This window comes from Struthio camelus, chromosome 2, assembly GCF_040807025.1.
Source record: "Struthio camelus isolate bStrCam1 chromosome 2, bStrCam1.hap1, whole genome shotgun sequence".
NCBI classification, from domain to species: domain Eukaryota; kingdom Metazoa; phylum Chordata; class Aves; order Struthioniformes; family Struthionidae; genus Struthio; species Struthio camelus.
Window position 1 is genome coordinate 29,727,714 of NC_090943.1, and position 20,882 is coordinate 29,748,595.

Consider the following 20,882-nt stretch of genomic DNA (forward strand, 5'->3'; position numbering starts at 1 on the left):
TACAGTGATTAATTTCTTATTCCACTCAAAGTCCATCATTCAAGTTTTTGGCACACACTAAATACTAATCTAAAATTTCACAATGGCTTGTTTTAAGTCAATTATTGTTGCAACCAGATCTAATTAACATGAATAGCAATGTAGAGATTATACACTGTTTAAATGCAGACAGTACTTTACAGATCAGTGGTGTGTATTATTACATGGCAATTCCACTATTGTTTGTGCAAGAAATATAGTAAGTAAAGTTCCCTATCACAGTAGGAGGCCAGCCAGTGGCCTTATGGGGTAAAAGGAAGCCTGGGGATATACTTCAGCACAAATAACCCTCTTACTTCTTTATTATATTATAATCTACTTTATTTTTTTTCTTTTTGATCATCTCTAATCAAATAGATTACAGTAAATAAGGTAGATTACTTCTACACCTCTGTATACTGTTTTAACTGTTCAAAGAGACCCTATGGAATTAGCATGCCCCTCCCCAAGCCAGCTTTACTTGCCAAAAAAGGGGTGGTAAATCATGAGTTCGTTTGCTGAAAGCCTTTGTTTTGGTGTGAGAATTAGGGCAGAAGCATGGATTATGCTTGTACTTGACCTCGTCCAGAGTGCCTGCAACTACAACCTGTTTCTGTATATAATGATATAAAAATAATGACTACAGTATTAAAGGGACAAAAACAAAATGAAGTGAGTGAACATTTCAATACAGGTGAACTGTCCTAACAACTCAGGCTTACTAGGGGGATGCATCTTCTGCAACAACCAGAAAGTTTAAGCATCCCAATTACTGAAGGCAGCTTTAAACCAAATAGTTGCATGTACACAGTCTCATTTGAATAAGAATGCATTATAAACGTGCTATTTAAGTCAGAATTATGTATTCATTTTATGATCATTCAGGCTGAAAGAAGCCACTAAATCATACAGAGCTGGCTCTGAAGACACGTGCAGAATTTCAGTTGAATACACAGTTTGGATTCTTTATTTAATAGAGTAAAAGGCTACATACTGTCATTGCCATTGTAGATCTATATATTTTTAATTTGGTTAAGACCAACAAAGAAATTTGACTTCTCAATAACGTAGGCAATAAGTTGGGGGCAGGTGAAAAAGCCATGAGATTTTGTTTTGCGTTTTAAAAGGAAACCACTTCTGAGTTATCAAGCATATAAATGTCACAGGGCAAGATTCATAGCCTCTATGGAGACCTCTGACTGTTCTGTTTTTCAGAGTTTTGCTTCTGCAGTGATTTGGAGCAGGACCTATGGGTGACGGGTTAGAAGACTATCATCACAGAGATCTGTGCCTTCACAAGCAGGTACAGAATGGGTACTTGGTTCCTTACAGAACATCTCAGTGTTTAGCAGCTTTTTAGGTTACTCTCTCTCTGAGTCAGAACGGTCAAGCTAATGTGTTTTTTTTGTAAAGGTTAAGCCAGTAAAAGGCTATATTTAATCTGGTCCTCTGACCAAGTGGGAGTGAGCTATAAACTGAGTAGAGAAAACAAAAGTAGCTTTCAGTCAAAACACATGGAAGTTACTCATTCATATACATTTTCATGGTCTTGATTGATTATTCATAACAGTAATTGAATAAATGGTGTCAAAATAAGACCATTTATAATTGAACAAAAGATTAAGAAAACAAAACAGTTATCCATAGAAGTATATAGAATTTGACCTTGTAAAGTTATTTCCTTGTCGGTCACTGACAAGTAGGAAATGTGCTGCTTGCAGAAGAAAGTCACTATTTATTAAAATTTATTAAAATATTTATTAGATATCTAACTAGATACTTAGATTCAAATATGTTATGTATATCATCAATGCCTTGTGAAATAGCACAGCCTGACAGCAGCTGTGGCATTTTGCCTTCCACCTTGAATTTTTGCCAGCTTTCTTATTGAGAAACCTGTATTCTCAGACTCCTGTATATGGAAAAGTATGGGAAATTTAAGAGAGTTTAGAGCAGTAGCTGCTATGACTAACCTGTGAGTGGGATTTTATAGTGGCTACATACTCTGGAGCGCCCTCCAGAGGGCTTTGGGGGGACGACAAGGGATGCCCAGCTGGGTATCTGAACCAGGCACACCTAGTGATGTGTACAGTGACTGAGGGCCTGTTGCCCTGTTTTTGCCCTGTCATCTTTTGGGAGCATGCAGGAAACAGTCTTTATGTTGATTATGGTTAGCATCCCTGGGCAGGGAAAGGTCCTCACTCTTTGCTTGATTCATTGTGTGCTGACCTGAAGACCAAAGTAAGTTACTTCCTTTTAAAGTAAACAACCAAGACATTATTTTACCTTCTGGTGTGCGCACAAGAGTGGCTGTAAATGAATGAGAGGGAAGTGATGTGGATCTCATAATATAGCCATATTACCATAGTGCTAGTATGTCGCCCATCGCTGCTGGGCTCCTATAGAAGCAGTACATTTATACAGAAATGGACTGCGCTCTGAGAACGGGCTGAACAGAATTCCATGCCCTGCAACTGAGAGCGAGCACCAGGCCCATTCCCTCTTTCTGATAAAAAACAAGAGGATGGCTTTTTTCCTCTAGACAACAAACTGCATCTGGCTGGCTATACAAAGTAGTGCTGCAAAACAAAAGGTGTGGAAGTGTATGTGCTACCACAGCACACTGAGGCAACCCCTGCGAGGAAGTGCAACTCTTCACGTCCCTATATACTGAACTGTCAGAGATTGCTCACCTACCCCTGAGTAAAATAAACCTGCTTGAATGTGTGGTCGGTAAATTTCCCCACAACACTGTTGAATGGTTATTACATTCTGGCCAAACCAGTCACATCTGTTAAAGCAAGCACAGCGTGTACACCAATAGGCAGGTCATGACTAACCTTTGTTCAATCACTGTACAGTCCACTTCTCTCTTGAAATTTTCCTTCAATAACCAAGAATGACACAGCTCAATGAACATGTCAATAAGAAAAAGCATAGCACTTTGTGCGTATTTATACATATTTTATATATATATATATACACACACACACACACGCACACACACCCCTGTATTTTCTATACATATGCCACAGTCCTTGGCAGTAGAACTCCAATAACGCAAAACCAGGCTTTATAACTGGCCAAGCAAAATGAAATCTTTGTTCAAGTCAATCATATCATCTGCAATAGGATACATTTTGAAAACTGCCTACTGTATTCCAGAATTTTAAGGCATGCCTTGGACATGAACGGACGCAACTCTTTGTCAGACTTTGGTGGAGGGAAAAAATAGGAAAGACACAAAAACACACTACCACATCTACCACTTCAGCACCTTTTGCAATTTCCATTGCCTCTGTAATTGTTAGTCAAGATAATTTATGAACGCTAAAACTAAAGCTTCTTCCTTACAACAAATATACTCACCTGACTTCTTGGCTTTCTTCTATGGTGAAACTCACTTAAGGAGGTACCACCATTCACTAAGTTGCTTGTTATTTTTATTTTGAGGTGACAACAAATTGTGGGATGGGCCAAGAATGAGCAACCATGACCTGGAGCCATGGCGATGTGGGGGCTTCTTAAACCAGTACAGAAGCCAGCATCTTGTGTAGCTGTCCTGCATGACTAATTTTCCGTTAGAGGAAAGGGCATGCATACCTGGGGAATAATTGGTTTGGAGAGAGCAGAGGCAGAGAGCAAGCTCACAGACTTACTGTCATGAAGAGGCAAGGCTACAGTTTGGACTGAATGCCTGGAAGGGCTGGAGGGGAGCTGACAACTATGAGGGGATACGGCGAGAGATCAAGACCAGTGTGCACAGTGATCTCCATCTACAGAAACACCAGCGGCCCCTACCAAGGACCAATTCCTGTTTGTACCTATCTGCACCCCAGTCCTTTTATAAAAATGTTTATCTAGTACGTACAAAAGTCCATTTTGCCAAAGTGCTACCCTTTGATTACATTGTAATGGAAAACCCCTTTCAAAGCTATAATGCCTCTTCATATTTAATAGATTTTCCAAAGGAAAGAGTAACGTCACAGATGTGAAAAAGGTAGGCAGCATTAGCGCAGGGAGATAAGGAATGATTTCTGAAGGTGCAGTTACCTAGCAACAATCTCTTGCAATTGCCTAATGGTATTTTAGAAGTGCAGAGGCTCCAGACCTACTGAAGCGAAGGGGATGAAGGGCTGGAAAGCAGTGAAGCTCCCACAGCCCTGCCCCAGCTCACAACACAGCCGCTGTTTTGCACAGGCAAAACCAGGCAGCCAAGAGAAAAGTAATAGAGAAAGCGAAGGGATCAGCCCTGCATGGAGGATTTCTTTCCCAGAGACAGAGAAGGAGGCATCACCACCGCAGTATCATACCACTTAAAAACCTTTCAGTGGTCAAGAGGAGAGGTAACGCTCTTTGCCATTATTTCCCCCCCGCCCCCCCGCGCCCGGCATGTTCTCCCCTTCCAGGGCTATGCCGTTTCTTCACCCAAAGCCCCAGGCACCCAGCCGGGCAGGGGAAGCAGACCCCGGCCTAAGCCCCACCGCGGGCACCCGCCTTCCCCACAGCGGGCGAGTCCGGCCGCTCCGCACGGGGGGCGCGGGCTCTGCCCGCAGCCTCGCCCGCCAACGTGGCCGCGCTGCCAGCGGACCGTGAGGGGACGGGGCGGGGGTGGGAAGGAAACAAGGCCAGACTCCCGCTTCCACGCGAGACTCGCGCGGGCAGGCGGGCGGGGGAGATTCGGACGCGGGGCGCAGCGCGCCCCCGCTCCAGCCCCCTCCACCGCTGCCGGTCGCCCGTTACGGGCGGGCCGTTACTCCCCGGCGGCGGTGCAGGCGAAAGGGAAGAAAGGTGCCACGCGGCGGGGCCGGCAAGGGTTAAAGGCGCCTGCGGCGCCAGGCCCCGCCTCCTCAGCCCTCGCTGCCCAATGAGCGCGCGGCGGGCCGGCCCGGCCCGGGCCCCTCCCCCCGGGTGCGAGTAGCGCAGCGCGGGGCGGCGCGGCGCGGCGGTGATGGTGCCGGCGGCGGCCTGGGGCGGCGGAGGCTTCCCGTGCGCGCGGCCAACGGCTGCCTGCGGGCCGCGCGGCTGAGCGCCCGCCAGCCCCCCTCGGCGGACGAGGTGAGCGAGGGGGCGGGAGTGGCGGGCTTCGGTCGGTCGGTCTCGGGAGAGGGCGGCGGGCAGGGCCCTGGAAGCAGCCTCCCGCCTGGGGAGAAGGCGGGTGGAAGGCGCCTCCCTGCGGTGACGGGCGGGAGGAGGTGGCCGGGGCGGTGCGTGTCACCCGCCGGCGGCAGGCCGGGGCGGAGGGGTGGGGGGGAGGCGGTGCGCGGACAAGCCGCCGTTGGCGGGGCCAGCAGGTGTCTGGCTGCCCGCCGGCGAGGGAGAGGCTCTGAGGGAGCGGCTTAGAAAACCGTGAGTCACGGAGGGCGCGAAGAGAGGAAAGAAAGCGCCCGGCAGAGAGGGGAATTGCTCGTTGCTCCCCACCCATCCGCCTCCCGTCCCGAATAACGGGGACTTCCTGGACTGACGTCGCAGTTCCCTGTAGTAAGAACGAGGTTAATAGAGGTCTAGGAAGAGCGTGAGTGGTGCCGTTGGATACGGTAGCTTATTGCTAAAAGAAGGTGCCAGATTTGGGAAGCTGGTAGGAAAGAGACTATCAAGAGTTTTCTTTCCCCTCACCTGTACTGTGGATTATTACAGGTATTGTTTCAATGCTGTTATCATTCGCCTGTACCAAAATACTTTGCTTTTGTTGTTTATATTTGGTGTCTTTTGTGTTTTTCATGAGAAAGGTCATCTCCAAAGAAATGTTTATGCCATTAGATTTTTTTAAATATAAAATATCTTTGAAAATTAAAAATATAATCCCTGCCAAACTTGATTGGCAGGGATCTGCAGCAGTTCATAGTAATGCTTGATGCGCATAACATTGGTGAATGCACACCTGTTCTGAATATAGTTTCATTTTAAAAAAATATGATAGTATGTTCATGTAAAGTTACTTGAAATGACACGGCTTGGTGAGCAGAAAACCTTTCTTGGGCACTGTACAACAAACTACGTTTACTACATTTTTATTTTTAATTGTTCCTTAATGTTGCTTGACTGTTAAGGACACAGTAGTAGGGATCAACTTCGTTGCCGTTTATGCCATGGGTTTTCACTTCATAAATAAGGGATCCGAGACAGAGCTGTGTGTATAAGCTGGCCTTATTCTGTGTAGTTAATTTATCGACTCTTAAGCCAAAATGATTATGGTATGATACTGGGGTGATATGTTCTATATATGTGTTTGTGTGTGAGTATTGGGAATACATGCTCAGCCTTGTCACTGGCTAGACCTGGAGACATGGAGCTGCAGCAGCCTTACTTCCGTTGTACTACTGGATTTGTCAAACCCTAACACATGAAAATTATTTTTCCTCTGAGTTTGAGGATTTGGGAAACTTTGACTCTCAAAACTTAAATTTTGAGATAAATCTACAGTGATTTTTAGATTGTGGTAGAGTTTTAAAACATTAAGGTGTCAGTCTGGTAGATGTGAACGGGGCGACTTACATGACTGTCTAACTGTATATGTTAGCTTAAGCTGCCATGATGTAGTAGTGGAGCACAAATTAAGCATAAACTTAGGATTTTGTTGTAGTTTTTTCTTCTTAAAGCGTATCTCTTCTTGAAGTCAATAGAAATAAAGATAGAAACAGGAGTAAAAAGGAGGATCTTTTAGTGAACTGGTAGGTTTTGCTCTCCATATGTCTTGCCTCCGATTAAATCCTTTTATAGGAAAAAAAGAAGAGTGGGGATACTTATAAAAACTGACCTTCGTTTTAGACGCTTTCTTGTTCTAGTCTGTTGCGGTACCATTTGATTATTTTGCTGACAAGTTAAAAACCTTGTGTCAAATATCAACATAATATAAAAAATGAAAAATTACTGTCCCATTTGCTGATGGAGAGCTTTTATATGCATATGACTATTCATGCATGTGTATAGTGGTCCAGTCTGTTGATATGAAATTAACAGAATGATGAGCAGATTATTTTAGATTGAAAGGTCTGCAGTTGCACAGTTTTCATGTGAACTATGAAGTGGTGCCTCAGCATCTGGCCCTGCCTCCATCCAAAGAGCCTCCTTCCTAGTGGAATGCTGCCAAATCAGCTTGTGGTTTCCCATTGTGATATATACACTTTGTACTGGAAATATTAAAATAGAAATCTTATCTTACATTTCTTTCTGAAGAATTTAACACAGCTGTAGTTTCATGTAATTCCATAGTTTAATAAGCAGGAGTTACTTTCAAATGATTTTTTCTTTTACTCTCTCCTAACCAAAGTAATTTAACAGCTGTTAGAGCAGACAACTGAACTTGAATGGCAAAGAGGCACCTAATACTAAAGAGTGGAACAATAGGGACTTTTTCTTCTGGGAAGTGCTGTATTTACTTTGTGTTGATGCATGGATTTTTTTTTTTATTTCCTGTTTCATTTGCCAAAGGCATTTTTTTGTCCTGGCCCTCTCCGTTTCTGTATTGCCAGTTTTTGTGGTGATTTTGAGGTGATAGATGGGATGACAAAAAAAAACCACAATAAAGTAGATGTTTTTCATACAGTGGGTACTTTTCAGTGTCATAGGCTGCTTGTGCATATAGATTTTCCTTAAACGAGGTTTGTTTTGGAAGACACGTGATGTAATCCCTCATATTTTCTTTGCAAGTTAATGGTATATAAGACTCCAGTAGTAATGCTGGAAATGAAGTCATCTTTGCAACTTGTGACGTAGGCCCTTGAAATCTAGTACATTTTATACTTCAAGGTGCGATGACTAAAGGGTATTGTTATTTTACAAGTCTCCACGGAGATGGAGCACCGAATTCGGGTAAGACAATGTATGGTAAAAAAAATTGCATAAAATGCTTTTTCGTATTAAAAAACTACAGCTCTTTAACAGCTATAGTTACAGTTATATTAATTTGGGGCAGCCTTTAAGTTTCTTAGTTTTCCTTCTGTGCTTTGTAGTTGCCATTTCCAGTTTTGTTTCAATTTTGTAGTAAGTAAGCAAGGTATATCACCTTAGAGCTGCTTCCCTCTCACATGATATAGATCTGCACATGTTAAGTAAATCAGATGATTTCTAAATGTGTCAGCCTGATTATATATATGCATCTGTTCTCTGTCCTCTCTTCTTTCCTTTCAGATGTGAGATCAGACAGACAGAAAGCTTGTATCTGGAGTGCATGTTGCTGCCCAAGTGATTCATGCAGCTTGCTTGAGGACAGTCCTCTCGGCAGAGGACCTCTTCTGTCATTGGCTAAACAAGTTCTTTTGGTGGCAGCAGCTATTTTCCACCTGGTGGATGTCAGGAAAAATTCTCAGTGTTTGTCAGAGTTCGATACCTTGTTTAGAATCTGTTGTGAGTAAGGGGGCTTTTGATTCTGCTTAGAGGTAAGACTTTGCAGGAATATATTTTCATGACGTTTAGAACCTATGGTGTTTTTCTCCACTATTATTTATTTTCAGTAGTAATAATTAGGTGCTCTCTTGCAATCTGATGTGTAGCAGACAGGATAATATCCATTTAAAACATCATTTTTGCTGTAATATAAGGTATAGGATGTGCAACTACATTTTGAGAGGAATGGGCCCTGTATGCCATACAGAATTCTCATTTTGGGAGTTGTCTACTCTGATAGGAAACTTGAAGCTTAAGATAAATTCAAAAGAATGTAAATTGCATGAGTTAGAAATGTTAAAAGATTATATTCTTCTAGCTGGGTTCACTGCGTGTGTCATGGAGTCCTTTCATGTTACTGTTTCCTGAAACAGTTTCTCTCTTTACTACTGTCTGCATCTATCTCCAGCATTCCTTTGCAGCTGTGATACCATACATTGAGATCTGTTTCCCTACTTTTTCCAAAGGGTCCCATTCTTCTTGCACACTGGTAATTCTCAGTTCCCCATAACCTCTTCCTCTGCAGTTATTTTTCCTTCTGCACTGTGGATGTATTAATGCCACAGCCAAGCTGTGAGATATTGTGGTTGAAAGTATTAATACTTGCTCCTTCCTGACTTACTGATGCTCTGTGCGTTCCATAATTTTCTTTTTATGGCTAACTAGCCAAACTGAGTTCTTGCCCATTGACGTTAAAAATGATCCTAATGGAGAAACACTCTCAATTTGTTTGTAAAGTTCTTGCTTGACTTCAGTATGTATTTAACAGTCAATGTTTTTGTAGCTTCCGTCACTGAATTATTAGAAAACATCTCAGCCCTTTTCAAAGATCTTTCTTCAAATGCCTGAATAGTTTGCAAATATTATATATATATATATATATATATATATATATATATATATATATATATATATATAAATATGCACATTTGAGCTCACCTATATGCAGATGTAAATGCTAGTTTTGTTTTATTTTACAAAAATGGTTAGCCAAATCCTTTTGGTTTTGAGGAGCAAGGATGTGGCTGAAATGAAGGTCTTACGTTGCTAGAATAGAAAGTTTTTGATATGTAGAAGATGCCATCAGTCAAAGATGTTGTTTTCTTCTCTTCTTCCAAATACTTTTTAAAAATATGCATATTCTGTATGTAAATACAGATATTGTCTAACTCTCTTCTGAAAGTATATCCTCGGTACTTCTAAAAATGAAAGGAAAACTTCCCTGCTCTGAGGTCAGAGTAGGTTTACTTATAAATGCCTTCAAAGTCTGCTTGTATGTGACATCTGTTAAAGGGTTCCTCTAATTTACTTACTCTTAGAGCCTGAATACATCTCATGATCATATCCTATCTTGACCTGTAGATTGTCTTTGATCATCTTTTGTTATCTTCATAAGAGACTTAAGTATCATTCTTTTAAAGGGCAAGTTTGTTGGGACCAAGAGAATAAACAAGCGAGTGCATATTAACTTTTTATAATTAAATTGTTACACTTTATGTACATTCTTATATAAATATTGTATCAGTGCAATTAAATGAATGTTTTCTGTATGTGCAATGGCTATTTTGGTTTTTTGACTATCCTTTATAATTGAAAGCTAAACAATGCATGCTTTGCCTTTTGCACTAAATTTATCAGTGAGCGTGTTATCCCAAAGAAGGGTTCTTTCTCCTGGTGTGCTATGAGCTGAAAAACACACAGAATCGAGATATTTATTTAATTCATTTCTGTGCAGAGATGGGTGCTAGGTGGTGATTCCACAAAGCTAGCACACCTGATTACTACACAGCTTACACTTCATACAGTTTAAGCAACAGTTATCAGTACAGTTTACAACTACATTAAGTCATCCTTGTTCCCATTGGTTCTGTGAGGTCTCATCTTCATTTCAAGTCACAGTATCCTCTTTTTCTACTACGCATGCTCTGTGGGGAAGAGGCTTTGATCATTTTATTATGCTAGTTAGGTTAGCATAGTCCAAGTAGTTCTATCCTGTTTATCAGCTGTTTTTGTTCTCTTCAGGTTTATATGGGTACTTCCTTATCTGTTTGCCTTATAGTCTTGTCTTGCTCCTTCCTTCGTGGCCTTGTTTTGTTAACTACCTGTGAAAGACTGAATGATGCCCTAATCTCCTTTTTTCCCATACCTCCAACAAGTGTACAGTTTTTATATTAATATTTGTATTGCTTTTGTGCTGAAGCTCCCATGCATGTCCAGGGGAGCTCATTACTGAGGCCTCCAGTTTCAGAGTTATTCCTTCATTTTCCTGTATTTCTGGATTTGAGTTCAGTGTTGCTTTAAGCTTAATGTATTTTTCATTTGTTTCTGACAGTCTATTGCCTTCAGGAAATGGCCTCTTCTAAATCGCTAATGAACCTTCTAACCTTCGCTTTCGGATCAGCAATAGGATTTTTTCTATGCTATCTTCTGTTCAGCATGATTCTAGAAGAACAGGTTAAGATCCAACCTCATATTCTTCACAATGATCCGCATGATCAACACTCAGCAGATACTGGTGGTAATCAACTACAAGGACAAATGAATTTCAATGCAGACTCTGGACAACATAAAGGTATCTTGTTACACCTGACTAATTCAATAATTTGCCTTCTTTTCATGCAATGTAAAATGTTGTTTTCTTCATTGCCGAGAATTTGTATGAAAGCTTTTTCTTCTGCTTTCCCCATATTCAGGTTATGTCTAAGTAACTTTGTTCTCCTGAAGTGTACTGAATGATATTTTTGTTTATATTTTTTCACAATAGTGATTTTTCTACCCTTAGAGCTCAACTGCTTGCCCAACTGCTATGTGCATACTTGGCAGTTTCTTTATGAAATTTGGAGCTTCTTTGCAGAAACTTCTCAAATGAATCATTGACAACAAATGTGTTTTTTGATAAGCAGATGTATGTGGTAGCACCGTAGAGATCGCTGAACTGCTTTTTTAGCTTAAAGAAGTTAGTCTTGGACCATTTCTAACTTCTGATCCTAGCCTCTAAGATAAAACTGAAAAAATAAATCAACTTTTTGACTGAATTAGTAAAACTAAGAATTAGTGCAGGAGAGTCACTGTGGGCACTCTTTGCCGAGCTGAATGTGGAGAAGTCCAAAGACACATTGCTGTTCTCAGTCAAAAACAGACTGAGTTGCACTTGAATTTTTTTTTCTTTCTTAAGAATGTACACCCACGTAATAGTTTGGGCATACTTTTACATTTTACATATATATATATATATATATTTATTTATTTATTTATAATGCAAGAGTTCATTCTAAATCCTAAGTACGGATAGTTTCTGAGCTGGGGCAATTTGGATGAGAAAAATTGTTTGCACTATAATGCATCTGCTGTACCAGCCATTAATCAATAATTTTCTAAATAAAAGTATTTAAATTGCACAATTAAGACAGGTTTGTCAGTGTTTTGCATGCAATCGTAGAAAATTGTTATTAAGAAAACTGACCTTGCATAAAGGATAAACAGGCAGATTTTAGGACCAGTCCTGCATATCTCACTCTCCAGGGGATATTTTCTAGATAAGTTTAAATTACTCTCTATATTTTCAGTGAAAAGGCTTCTTGAGTAAAATGAATGCTTGGATAGCTTGGAAAACTTTATATTATACATTTAAAGTAACTGTGACCTTTTATAATATTGCATTATCGGAGGGGAAGAAAAAAGCATTTCAGCACAGTAACAATATTAGTTTCATAGTATTCTAAACCTTTTTATTACAAATACAGTTTAACTTGATTTGGTGATAAATTATTTTGTTCTGGCTTACTATCTGCTTTTTCCTTCAGAAATACATTACTATTTTAGAAATCAGGTTTTGTGAGTTAACATAAATATATATAATAAAACTAAGTAGCTTTTTGACCTTTTTACTTGTCATCATTAAGTTTTCTTCACTGTGAATGGTAAAATATTCAGCTTTTTAACTTTCATTAGTCTTCCAACGCCATGAAGAGGATGGTTTCTAATAATTTTTATGTATGAATCAAGACTTTGTAAAACCCACTTTCCTGAACAAATGCATACTGTGATATGGTGCTAATGCTTTCCTCTTTCCTGTGAAATCTAAAGTAGCTTTGAGAATTTAAGTTTCCTGTGGCAAGGGGAGGTTGTTTTTTTCCTTCCTAAATTTAACATTGATTTCAATAGCTGGTGCATTTGGAAGCAGACACCTTTTCTCTCTGTGCATATCTCTTCGATATAGAAAGAGAATGTTTAGAGGAGGATGTTGCTCTGTTTTACTGCTCAATGAATTGTAATACTGGCTTTTTTTTTTCTTTTTTTAAAGACGAGAATAAAAATATTGCTGAAGGACTGTATCAGAAGGTGAAAATACTTTGTTGGGTGATGACTGGACCTCAAAATCTAGAAAAGAAAGCCAAACATGTTAAGGCCACTTGGGCCCAGCGTTGTAATAAAATACTTTTTATGAGCTCTGAGGAAAATAAAGACTTTCCAACTGTGGGCTTGGAAACCAAAGAAGGCAGGGACCAACTGTACTGGAAGACTATTAAAGCTTTCCAATATGTTTATGACCATTATTTTGATGATGCTGATTGGTTTATGAAAGCAGATGATGATACATATGTTATACTGGACAATTTGAGATGGCTTCTTTCAAAATACAGTCCTGAGCAACCCGTATACTTTGGAAGAAGATTTAAACCTTATGTGAAACAAGGCTACATGAGTGGAGGAGCAGGATACGTTCTAAGCAAAGAAGCTCTGAAGAGATTTGTTACAGCATTTAAAACCAACAAGTGCTCTCACAGTTCTTCTATTGAAGACCTAGCACTAGGAAAATGCATGGAGATTATTAATGTGGAAGCAGGAGATTCTAGGGATACAAGTGGTAGAGAAACTTTTCATCCCTTCGTTCCAGAACATCTCTTAATCAGAGGATACCTACCAAAAACGTTCTGGTACTGGAATTATAATTATTATCCTGCTATAGAGGTAAGTCCTTAGAATACTGGTACCCATTATATGCTGTACATCTTGTGCTGCTCTGCTGTGTCAATTAGCAGTATAATGACAACTAAACGTCTTTTACGCCAAAAGATTTTTGTAGTGAGATCCTGAGATACGTTTGTGCGCAAAAGTGTTAAATGTGCTTGTCATCAACTGAAACTTGATGGTAAGAACTTAACGTTCCAGAAAAGTTAGTGAATCTTAAATTAGCATTGCTATTTTGCTATGTTCTGTGGACACCAACAAATGATGAAAGCTTTTTACTAGGTTTGTCTGTTGTCACCATTACCACCTTCCTTGAAAAGGTTTTGTTCTCTCTATTTTGTTCCCCCCTATGTCACATACAATGCCCCTAGCTTCTTCTCCAGCCCCCCAGCTACCAGTTGGGCTTGGGGCAACGTGCGGTGTGGTTCAGTCCGAGTTGTGTGTGCTGACTGAACAGAGCCAGGTCAAATAGAATGGCTTAGTTGACATTAAAGCCTGCTGAAAGAGAAGAGGGTACTGATATGCCTCTGTCTTCTACCCAACTGCAGACTTTGCATAAAGCCTATAGGAATAGAACCAATTTTGAGACTTTTGTCCACTGTTGTAGTTGGTTAAAATTGGCCAAGAGATTCCCAAGTTGCTGGAGGGATTGGTGGGTAATGGTATGTGTGACTACGTTGTCCGCTAGTCTTTTTGCCTTAAATGGAGAGATGTTACAATAGACTTCTCTTATCTCTGATAACTGTGAGTAATATCTGGCTTGAATGATGGTAGTGCCCCTTATTTTTTTTTAATGTAAGGCTGTTAAGATGTACGTGTAAGTGATTGTTCCAATTGGCAATGAAAAGATTACGCAAGATTAAACGTAGTCTAGAAATCAAATAAAAGCATGACGCAACCTAGGAATTATAACTAGGCTTCTGAAACATTCTTCCTGTAAGAACCTCAGATTGTCCTTTGTGTTCCCCATCTGAATTCCACAGTTTAAAAAAAAAATTACTCAAAGTTAAAAGGATCTAAAGGTATTCAGTAAAGTTTATGATTTGCACATAATCTGTGGTGCATGATGAGGCTTCTTTTTCAGGATTGTAATCTCACTTTTGAATGTTTTATTTTTCAGGAATTTTTGAGATCTATGTAGGTGGCCAAAATCAAGAATAGGATTTCAGATTTTTTTTTTAATGTGGTGAGGTTAGAAAAAAAATTTTTGATATATTCTGTTCATTGTAAAATATCTATTTTTAGATTGTATTCAGTAACTAGGGCATTTCATATATAAAAAGCAGCTAAGATTCTGTATTTACTGTGTCAGGATGCAACAGCTTCAGATAGGGTTGCAGTTCAGGGGTAGTTGAGCTGTGGGCAATTATATCCATAACTCACTCAGTGGTAGTTGGGAACTGTAACAGAGCTTGTGCATATTTAATTCTATCCTATTATGTTTGTGTTTGCATAGAGACTATATTACCTGGTATCAAAAGTAAACTATACTGGTCTTGAGTTTCTGTGGTCAAGCCTAGTAGATATTGAAATAATAACAATTATATAGCAATCATGCTCTTCACTACCTTCCAAAATTGAAGCTTAGTTTCAATGAGAGACGGAATATTATCTTTATGAGCTCTGCTATTAAATCTAATGAAAAACAATTAGTATCTTCCACATCTCCTGGCTCCTAAGTTTTTTTTAAATCTATCACGTTTACCAAAATTTTCTCTCTGGCAAATAAGCTTCACAAAACATTGTCTTTTATCTGAGAGTAATCTCAGCTATCAATGCTTGTAAGCGTTCACTATTGTGGAGGCTGCAAAGAAGTTCTAAATTTTTGTTGTTGCATCAGTGTTCTTGTTTTCCTTGATCGCTCCCTTGTTCAGTAGCTTAATAACCTTGTTCGTTCCTAATTAAAGATTTTTTTTTAATTCTAAACTGCATAGATTAGATTATCGTTTTTTAAAACAATATTTTGTTGCATATGTTTTCTTGTGCTCCCGAGTGTTTTTCTTCAGTTTATATGACTTCATTTTAATTTTGACTGACCTGAACTAAACTTACAATTTGAGTACTTGTTTAAACAAGTCCAGCCTTTTGACCTTTCACTTTTAACCATATTCAGGAAAAAATTATCATTTTTCATTTAGATTTCTGCATATCTTTTGTAGGTCATATGCTGAGTGAGAAGATGTTTGCCTTGAGATTAATGTTGATAAGAAATTTCAGAGAAATCTAAAAATACGTAAATCACAGCCAGTATATCCTGAAGTTGAATCACAGCTCGTCAAAAGCAAGTTGCAATTACTATATTAACAATAATCGTTTAGCTCTAGAAATGCTTAGTAGTGTCAATGAAAGTAGTAAACGTAAATAAATAAATAATTACGAGAATGTTCGTAGGAAGGTAGGTACTGATGACTTTGCCAAATCACATAGTGTGTCACCACACACAGATACATGCGGTTGGCTGTATACTCTGGATGAATCCTGTCATGCATATAAGTACGTACTGTTTCATATAGAACTGCAGTATACAGGCCTAAGGCTGCTTGCTGCTTTGCAGTTTTGTTTAAACATTTTTAGCTTAAAAAAAAAAAAAAGACATGGAAAAGCAAACAAAACTTTGCCCTCTGTCCTTAATGAAGGCAGCTTCAGCTTCATCATTGGCTTGATTACAGAAGCAAAAGACTTTGCCCAACTTCATTTTGGACAGGTGCTTAAGTAAATCTGTCCAACTGATCCATTTTGCTTGGCTAATATGAAAGTTTTGAAGTGTATGAATGATTGATAGTAAATACTAAGTTTCTTACCATGAAGTCAAGTGTGTATTTGAATTTTTCCTGGAGTATATCTAGGGCATGCTTTGGAATTCTTGCTGATTACTTTGGCTTGTTTTGTATTTTAGGGTCCTGGATGCTGCTCTGATCTCGCAGTTTCATTCCACTATGTTGATTCTATGACTATGTATCACTTGGAGTATTTGATTTATCATCTCCGTCCATATGGGTATTTGTATCGGTACAATCCTGATTCTGCAAAGAATCTGGAAGAGCAGAACAAAAAGGAAGCACTGGAAGATAATCAAAATCTAAAGCAAAAAATTTCTGAGAATTAATTGGGCCTTGAAGAGAACTAAAAGAAGCCAGTATGGTGAGCAAGAATGTCCTTGAAATCCTGCATCCAGCTTGGACAGAAGACCAGAATTACTCGTGGTGATTCTTATATCCAAAATCTTACGTTGGCAGTATTTCCTGTCAATGTCTGTATACAGCAGGGTCTAGTGCTGGCTCTGACTATTTGCAGCCCTACTCATGAAGATTTGGGCCCTAAAGCTGTGAAATGGGAGGTTGTTCTGTTACATTAGTACCTGGAAGAAGTTGTATTAGAAATGTGGTGGACAGATTCAAAGATAATCATACAGTATTTCTATTCCTTTTCTGTTCCTTTCTTTGTTTCCTTCCAGATGTTCTGTTAGGTCAGTTCTAATATTAGAAATTTGATGCTGCACAGTGAAATACTTCATGATGATTTTATATAATATTGTCAGTAACTTGAAGTTATGTTAAATATCTTGCCCTATAAGGAAGGGGTAGGGATGAAAATAGAGCCTGAAATCTGTTTGCCTTAAAGACAGACTAGTTAACGTAAGTAGACGGAGGTCCACCCAAATGAGGTAATCTGAATTGTTTCACAAATGAAATTCATTGCTATGAATTCATTTTTAAACTTTTTACTAAAACTGCCTATTTTACAGAACAACATGAAGTCAAATCACCTCAGTTTTAGGGAGAAATCCAGGAATGTTTAAATTTCTGAGGTGATGTGAGGAGCTTACATATTTGCCTGTGGCAGTGCTTTTTTTTTTTTTTTTTTCTCCTGCAGTATGTCAGCTTATCGATTGATTGATTAGATATAAAAATTCATCTCAGAACTTCTCAGAAAAAGATAAAGCGGATGGTTTTTCAAATGTAAGTCTTTCTCTTATCACATCTTCCATGCAACCAAAAAAATTTAGTATCTTAGCAAAGTTACGCTGGCACATAATGAAGTGGTTTCACCCAGTATTATGATTAGTTTATTTCTATTTAATTTTCACATTACTGTATATTGAGATTGTGGAGTTAGCTTGTTCATAAAACTGTACAGGCACAAACAAGTCCTGTTTTAAAACTGCAGCAAAGCTCATTTGACTGTTTCCCTACACGTTTAGTTTAGTTGGCTAAAATAGTTAATTTCACTTCTCTGAAGATTTTCTATCCTCCTCTTAAACTTTCTTCTGTATTTGTATCTGTTACCTTTTTCAGAGCAAAGTGTTAAACGCTCCTTTGTGAGGCTGAAGTATATACTCATTCAGGTAAACCAGCCTGAATGCAGGAATCTTTCATAGTGCATTAACTTTCTCCACTACTTCGTGAGTGTCTCTGCTTCTTATCTAAAAACACTTTATTGGTGTTTTCTCTGTGGTGACAAAATGTGTATTTTAATTACTGGAGAGTTCTCAGAGGCCAAGCCTACGTTTTTATATACACAGTGTAAAACCTTTCAATTTTCTCTCTTTCAAATTTAGTTAATAGCAAAGTTTTGTGTGTGTGTGTGTGTGTGTGTGTGTGTTTCTTAAGCTTGACATGTAGAGTGTCTTTATTCTACACTTGAAAAAAAGTTTCTTTATCTTTTTATCAGTTTTTACCTTCATCATATTGATGAATTTGGACAAAACCTAATTACCTCCAGCCATTGTTTTGGAAAGGGCACATAGTGGTAGCAGATGGCCTTGCTGAATTCTGCTGTCCTTCAGGATGTTCCTGGAAGAGGATATTACCATAAAGTACTGGAATTTTTTTTCCAGAGATAATTGTCACATGGATTGGGGTTCTAACTGTTGTCCAAAAATAGTCTGTCATGACTTCTTTTCTGATTATTACTCTGTAGCATGATGGCGGTTAATGAAATATCTCATGCTATTGAAATATTATATCCACCTTTGCTTCTCTGCCTGAAAGTAGGCTGGTAGGGTTTATATACCATATATCAATTAAATAATTACTGCAGAGTTAAAGCTGTGGGTGCTTTGTGAGCAAGATTGCTTCTGAAGTACTGAAAGGGATAAGAGCTTTATTTTATGTTAATATAGTTATTTAGGAAGTTGTAACTGTTAATCCTTTCAAGGAAGAAAAACCCTCTAGTTTGTGCTAATCAAACGGACACTTGTCCAGAGGAGAATGTATAGTAGCTTCTTTTAGTAAGATGCTTCCTATTGTGAGCTAAATGTTTATCCTACGTGCAAGTCAGACCAATAATATTGTGAAATCCATATGCTATTGATAACTGCAGTGACGTTGTTCAGACTTGCGATTAAAATGTTCTGTAATATTTAAGGAAGTTACAAAATGAAAGCAAGATCCCAACCTCAAACTTTCTCTTTGTCATTTCAGGCTGCATAGAAGGTCTGCTGTACTGCTGTCTGTAATTGCTTATTACTGCTTTCTTCATGATTTCTTCCCTTGGGATTTAAAGATTTTGTTTCACAAGATGGAGAACTAATCTTGCATGTTTTCTGCAGATTTGTGCCTTGTGTCTGCCTTGCCCTACCTGTGAGTGGCATCATTTCCTCTTTGTGTTCCTTAATATCTTTTCCTTGAATCTTCAGTTTTATCACCGGTAAGTCCCAGGTGGACAAGAGGAAGCAGATAATGTGATGTTTGAACTTTATGTGAGTTGATTGCTGAGGTGGTAGGTAAAGCTGGCACTGATCAGTTCACAGTGAAGCCTTTTGCTCGGCAGCGGTTCTAATATTTGTCCACTACCCATCTGCAGCTTTTGGGTTCATCAGAGTGTCTGCCCCTCCACAAAACATGTAGGATCTAAGAGGGAGTGAAGAAATAAAGGCACAAGCAAGCAGCATGTTTATGCAAGCTTCATTTCTTTAGGGAATGAGGCTGAAAAGATCAAGGCTTGTAATAAATAGGTGGCCTGTCTGGAGAAATAAGTGTAGCCTTCTCTTTAAGCATTTATTTTTGCTTTGTTTTGAAGTGTCCTTGTTCCTAGGCCCCTGAAATTATTTCTTCTGCCTTTCTAGCAGTATTGCAGAGAAATTTTTTTTTTGCCTTTCAATATTCAGCCAAGCTTGAGAAGTATTGCTTTATATTCTGTGATTATAGCAGTGGGCTTTTGCTCTCTGTTGGATTGGATTGTCCTAACAATAAGCTGATACCTATGAAATAATTGATTTCTATGTCATCTCCCTTTGAAAGCTTAAGTAGACAAGATTGGAATATGAACGGTTAGTATAATTCTCATATAAAATATTATACAACTATTAGTAGTTTATTATTTCACTCTCAGGTCTTCATGCTTTCAGATTACATTTATTGAGTTTGAGTATTTCTGCAGCCCAAGAAGGCTACTGTATTTCAGGTGGATAGACCTTTCTGAAACAAGAAGCATAGACTTTCTTAGGCTATACAGATCATTGCTCATTTAAGGAAAAAAAAAATTCCTAACTCTATAAAACCTAAAAGCTTCCGTCACCAACACAGTGATTAAAATGATGCAACTAAAGAAGTCCGAGCTAGTTTTCTTGAAATTACTAGGTTGCAGGCTTTCCTTAAACAGTCTGTATTTGGACGTGGGACGCTGCATGGATGTCACTTGGTTTTACAGAACAGTATTTTAACCTTGTGTCACAAGTGTATTTTAACTCGGAAGGAATGAGACTATCCACTTGTTACCTTCTGATCAAAGTTCTTAATTGGAGGATGATGTTAGTCCTTGTTTTCAGAAAAAGACTAATGTTAATCTTCTTTTACTCCTAATTCTTTTTTGCAATCTGTATTAGTCTTGTTTAAAAGCGGTTAAACACTGGTGGTATTAGCACCTTCTTTCATTTTGCAAGAGCTCTTTCCCTGATGCATTTTTGTCTTTGGAGACACTTTGTTTCGCTTTGGGTAGGGTATATGTTAAAATAACTTTTTCTTTACGTATTGCCATTTGTTCTGTTACACTTCCAAAAGTAAAACTTTCAATTAATAGCTGGTAAATCTATTATAAATGGTTTGCTGTCTGGAAAAGGTTTTTTTTTTTTTTTATCTCTGTCTTAGAGAGAAAAGCATAGGTTATTTCTCTAATGTACCTGCTACTGATGTTAATTGTGCACACACAGATGAAAACAGATCCCTCAATACAGGACTACTTGGAAAGGACTATTTTGTCCTTTCCCTGACAACCTCTGTGGAAGTCCTATGTTTTACCATGCTGTATTTAAAAATATTCCACAAATGTTAATAACTCTAAGAGAATTTAATATTGCTGCTGGGCAGTGTGTTCCATTTAGAACTTGTGAATGTTTCCTTTTGCAATTACGGAGACTCATGTCCCTAAGAAAGGTACGAGTTGTTGACTTGTCTGCAGTGATCACCATAAGAATTTATTTCTTAAATATTTTCATTGAAGTGCCTTTGACAAATTTTTAGCATCAAAATTAAGTTAAGAATTGAACAAATAAAATAAGTTATCTCATA

General features: G+C 38.7%; 1 protein-coding gene and 1 long non-coding RNA gene across 9 annotated transcripts in view; both read left to right on the plus strand.

The window, feature by feature from the left end:
* LOC104143672 (uncharacterized) overlaps positions 1 to 3,886 on the plus strand; it is a 10,415-nt gene extending 6,529 nt beyond the window's left edge. Inside the window, exons 4-5 of one of the 3 annotated variants that reach the window (XR_011139617.1) lie at positions 1,234 to 1,321; positions 3,472 to 3,886. This is a non-coding gene — a long non-coding RNA (uncharacterized lncRNA). Of the gene's footprint in view, positions 1 to 1,233; positions 1,322 to 3,183; positions 3,383 to 3,471 lie in introns of those variants that run through there. The other 2 variants (XR_693943.2, XR_011139618.1) reach the window with 2 other exon arrangements.
* Positions 3,887 to 4,125: 239 nt separating this feature from the next.
* C1GALT1 (core 1 synthase, glycoprotein-N-acetylgalactosamine 3-beta-galactosyltransferase 1) lies at positions 4,126 to 20,882 on the plus strand. Of its 6 annotated transcripts, XR_011139619.1 has the most exons (6): positions 4,946 to 5,076; positions 8,149 to 8,396; positions 10,736 to 10,975; positions 12,707 to 13,374; positions 15,534 to 15,655; positions 16,271 to 20,882. XR_011139619.1 is itself a non-coding variant. In XM_009674303.2 (5 exons), exons 3-5 carry the CDS (start codon positions 10,753 to 10,755, stop codon positions 16,478 to 16,480), a joined length of 1,101 nt encoding a protein of 366 aa, XP_009672598.2. In that variant the 5' UTR covers positions 4,126 to 4,364; positions 8,149 to 8,396; positions 10,736 to 10,752; the 3' UTR covers positions 16,481 to 20,882. The 6 variants fall into 6 exon arrangements, 5 of the variants coding, with proteins under 5 accessions (XP_009672598.2, XP_009672599.2, XP_068791025.1 ...); XM_009674303.2 differs by lacking the exons at positions 4,946 to 5,076; positions 15,534 to 15,655 and adding an exon at positions 4,126 to 4,364; XM_068934924.1 differs by lacking the exon at positions 15,534 to 15,655 and having other exon boundaries at positions 4,934 to 5,076.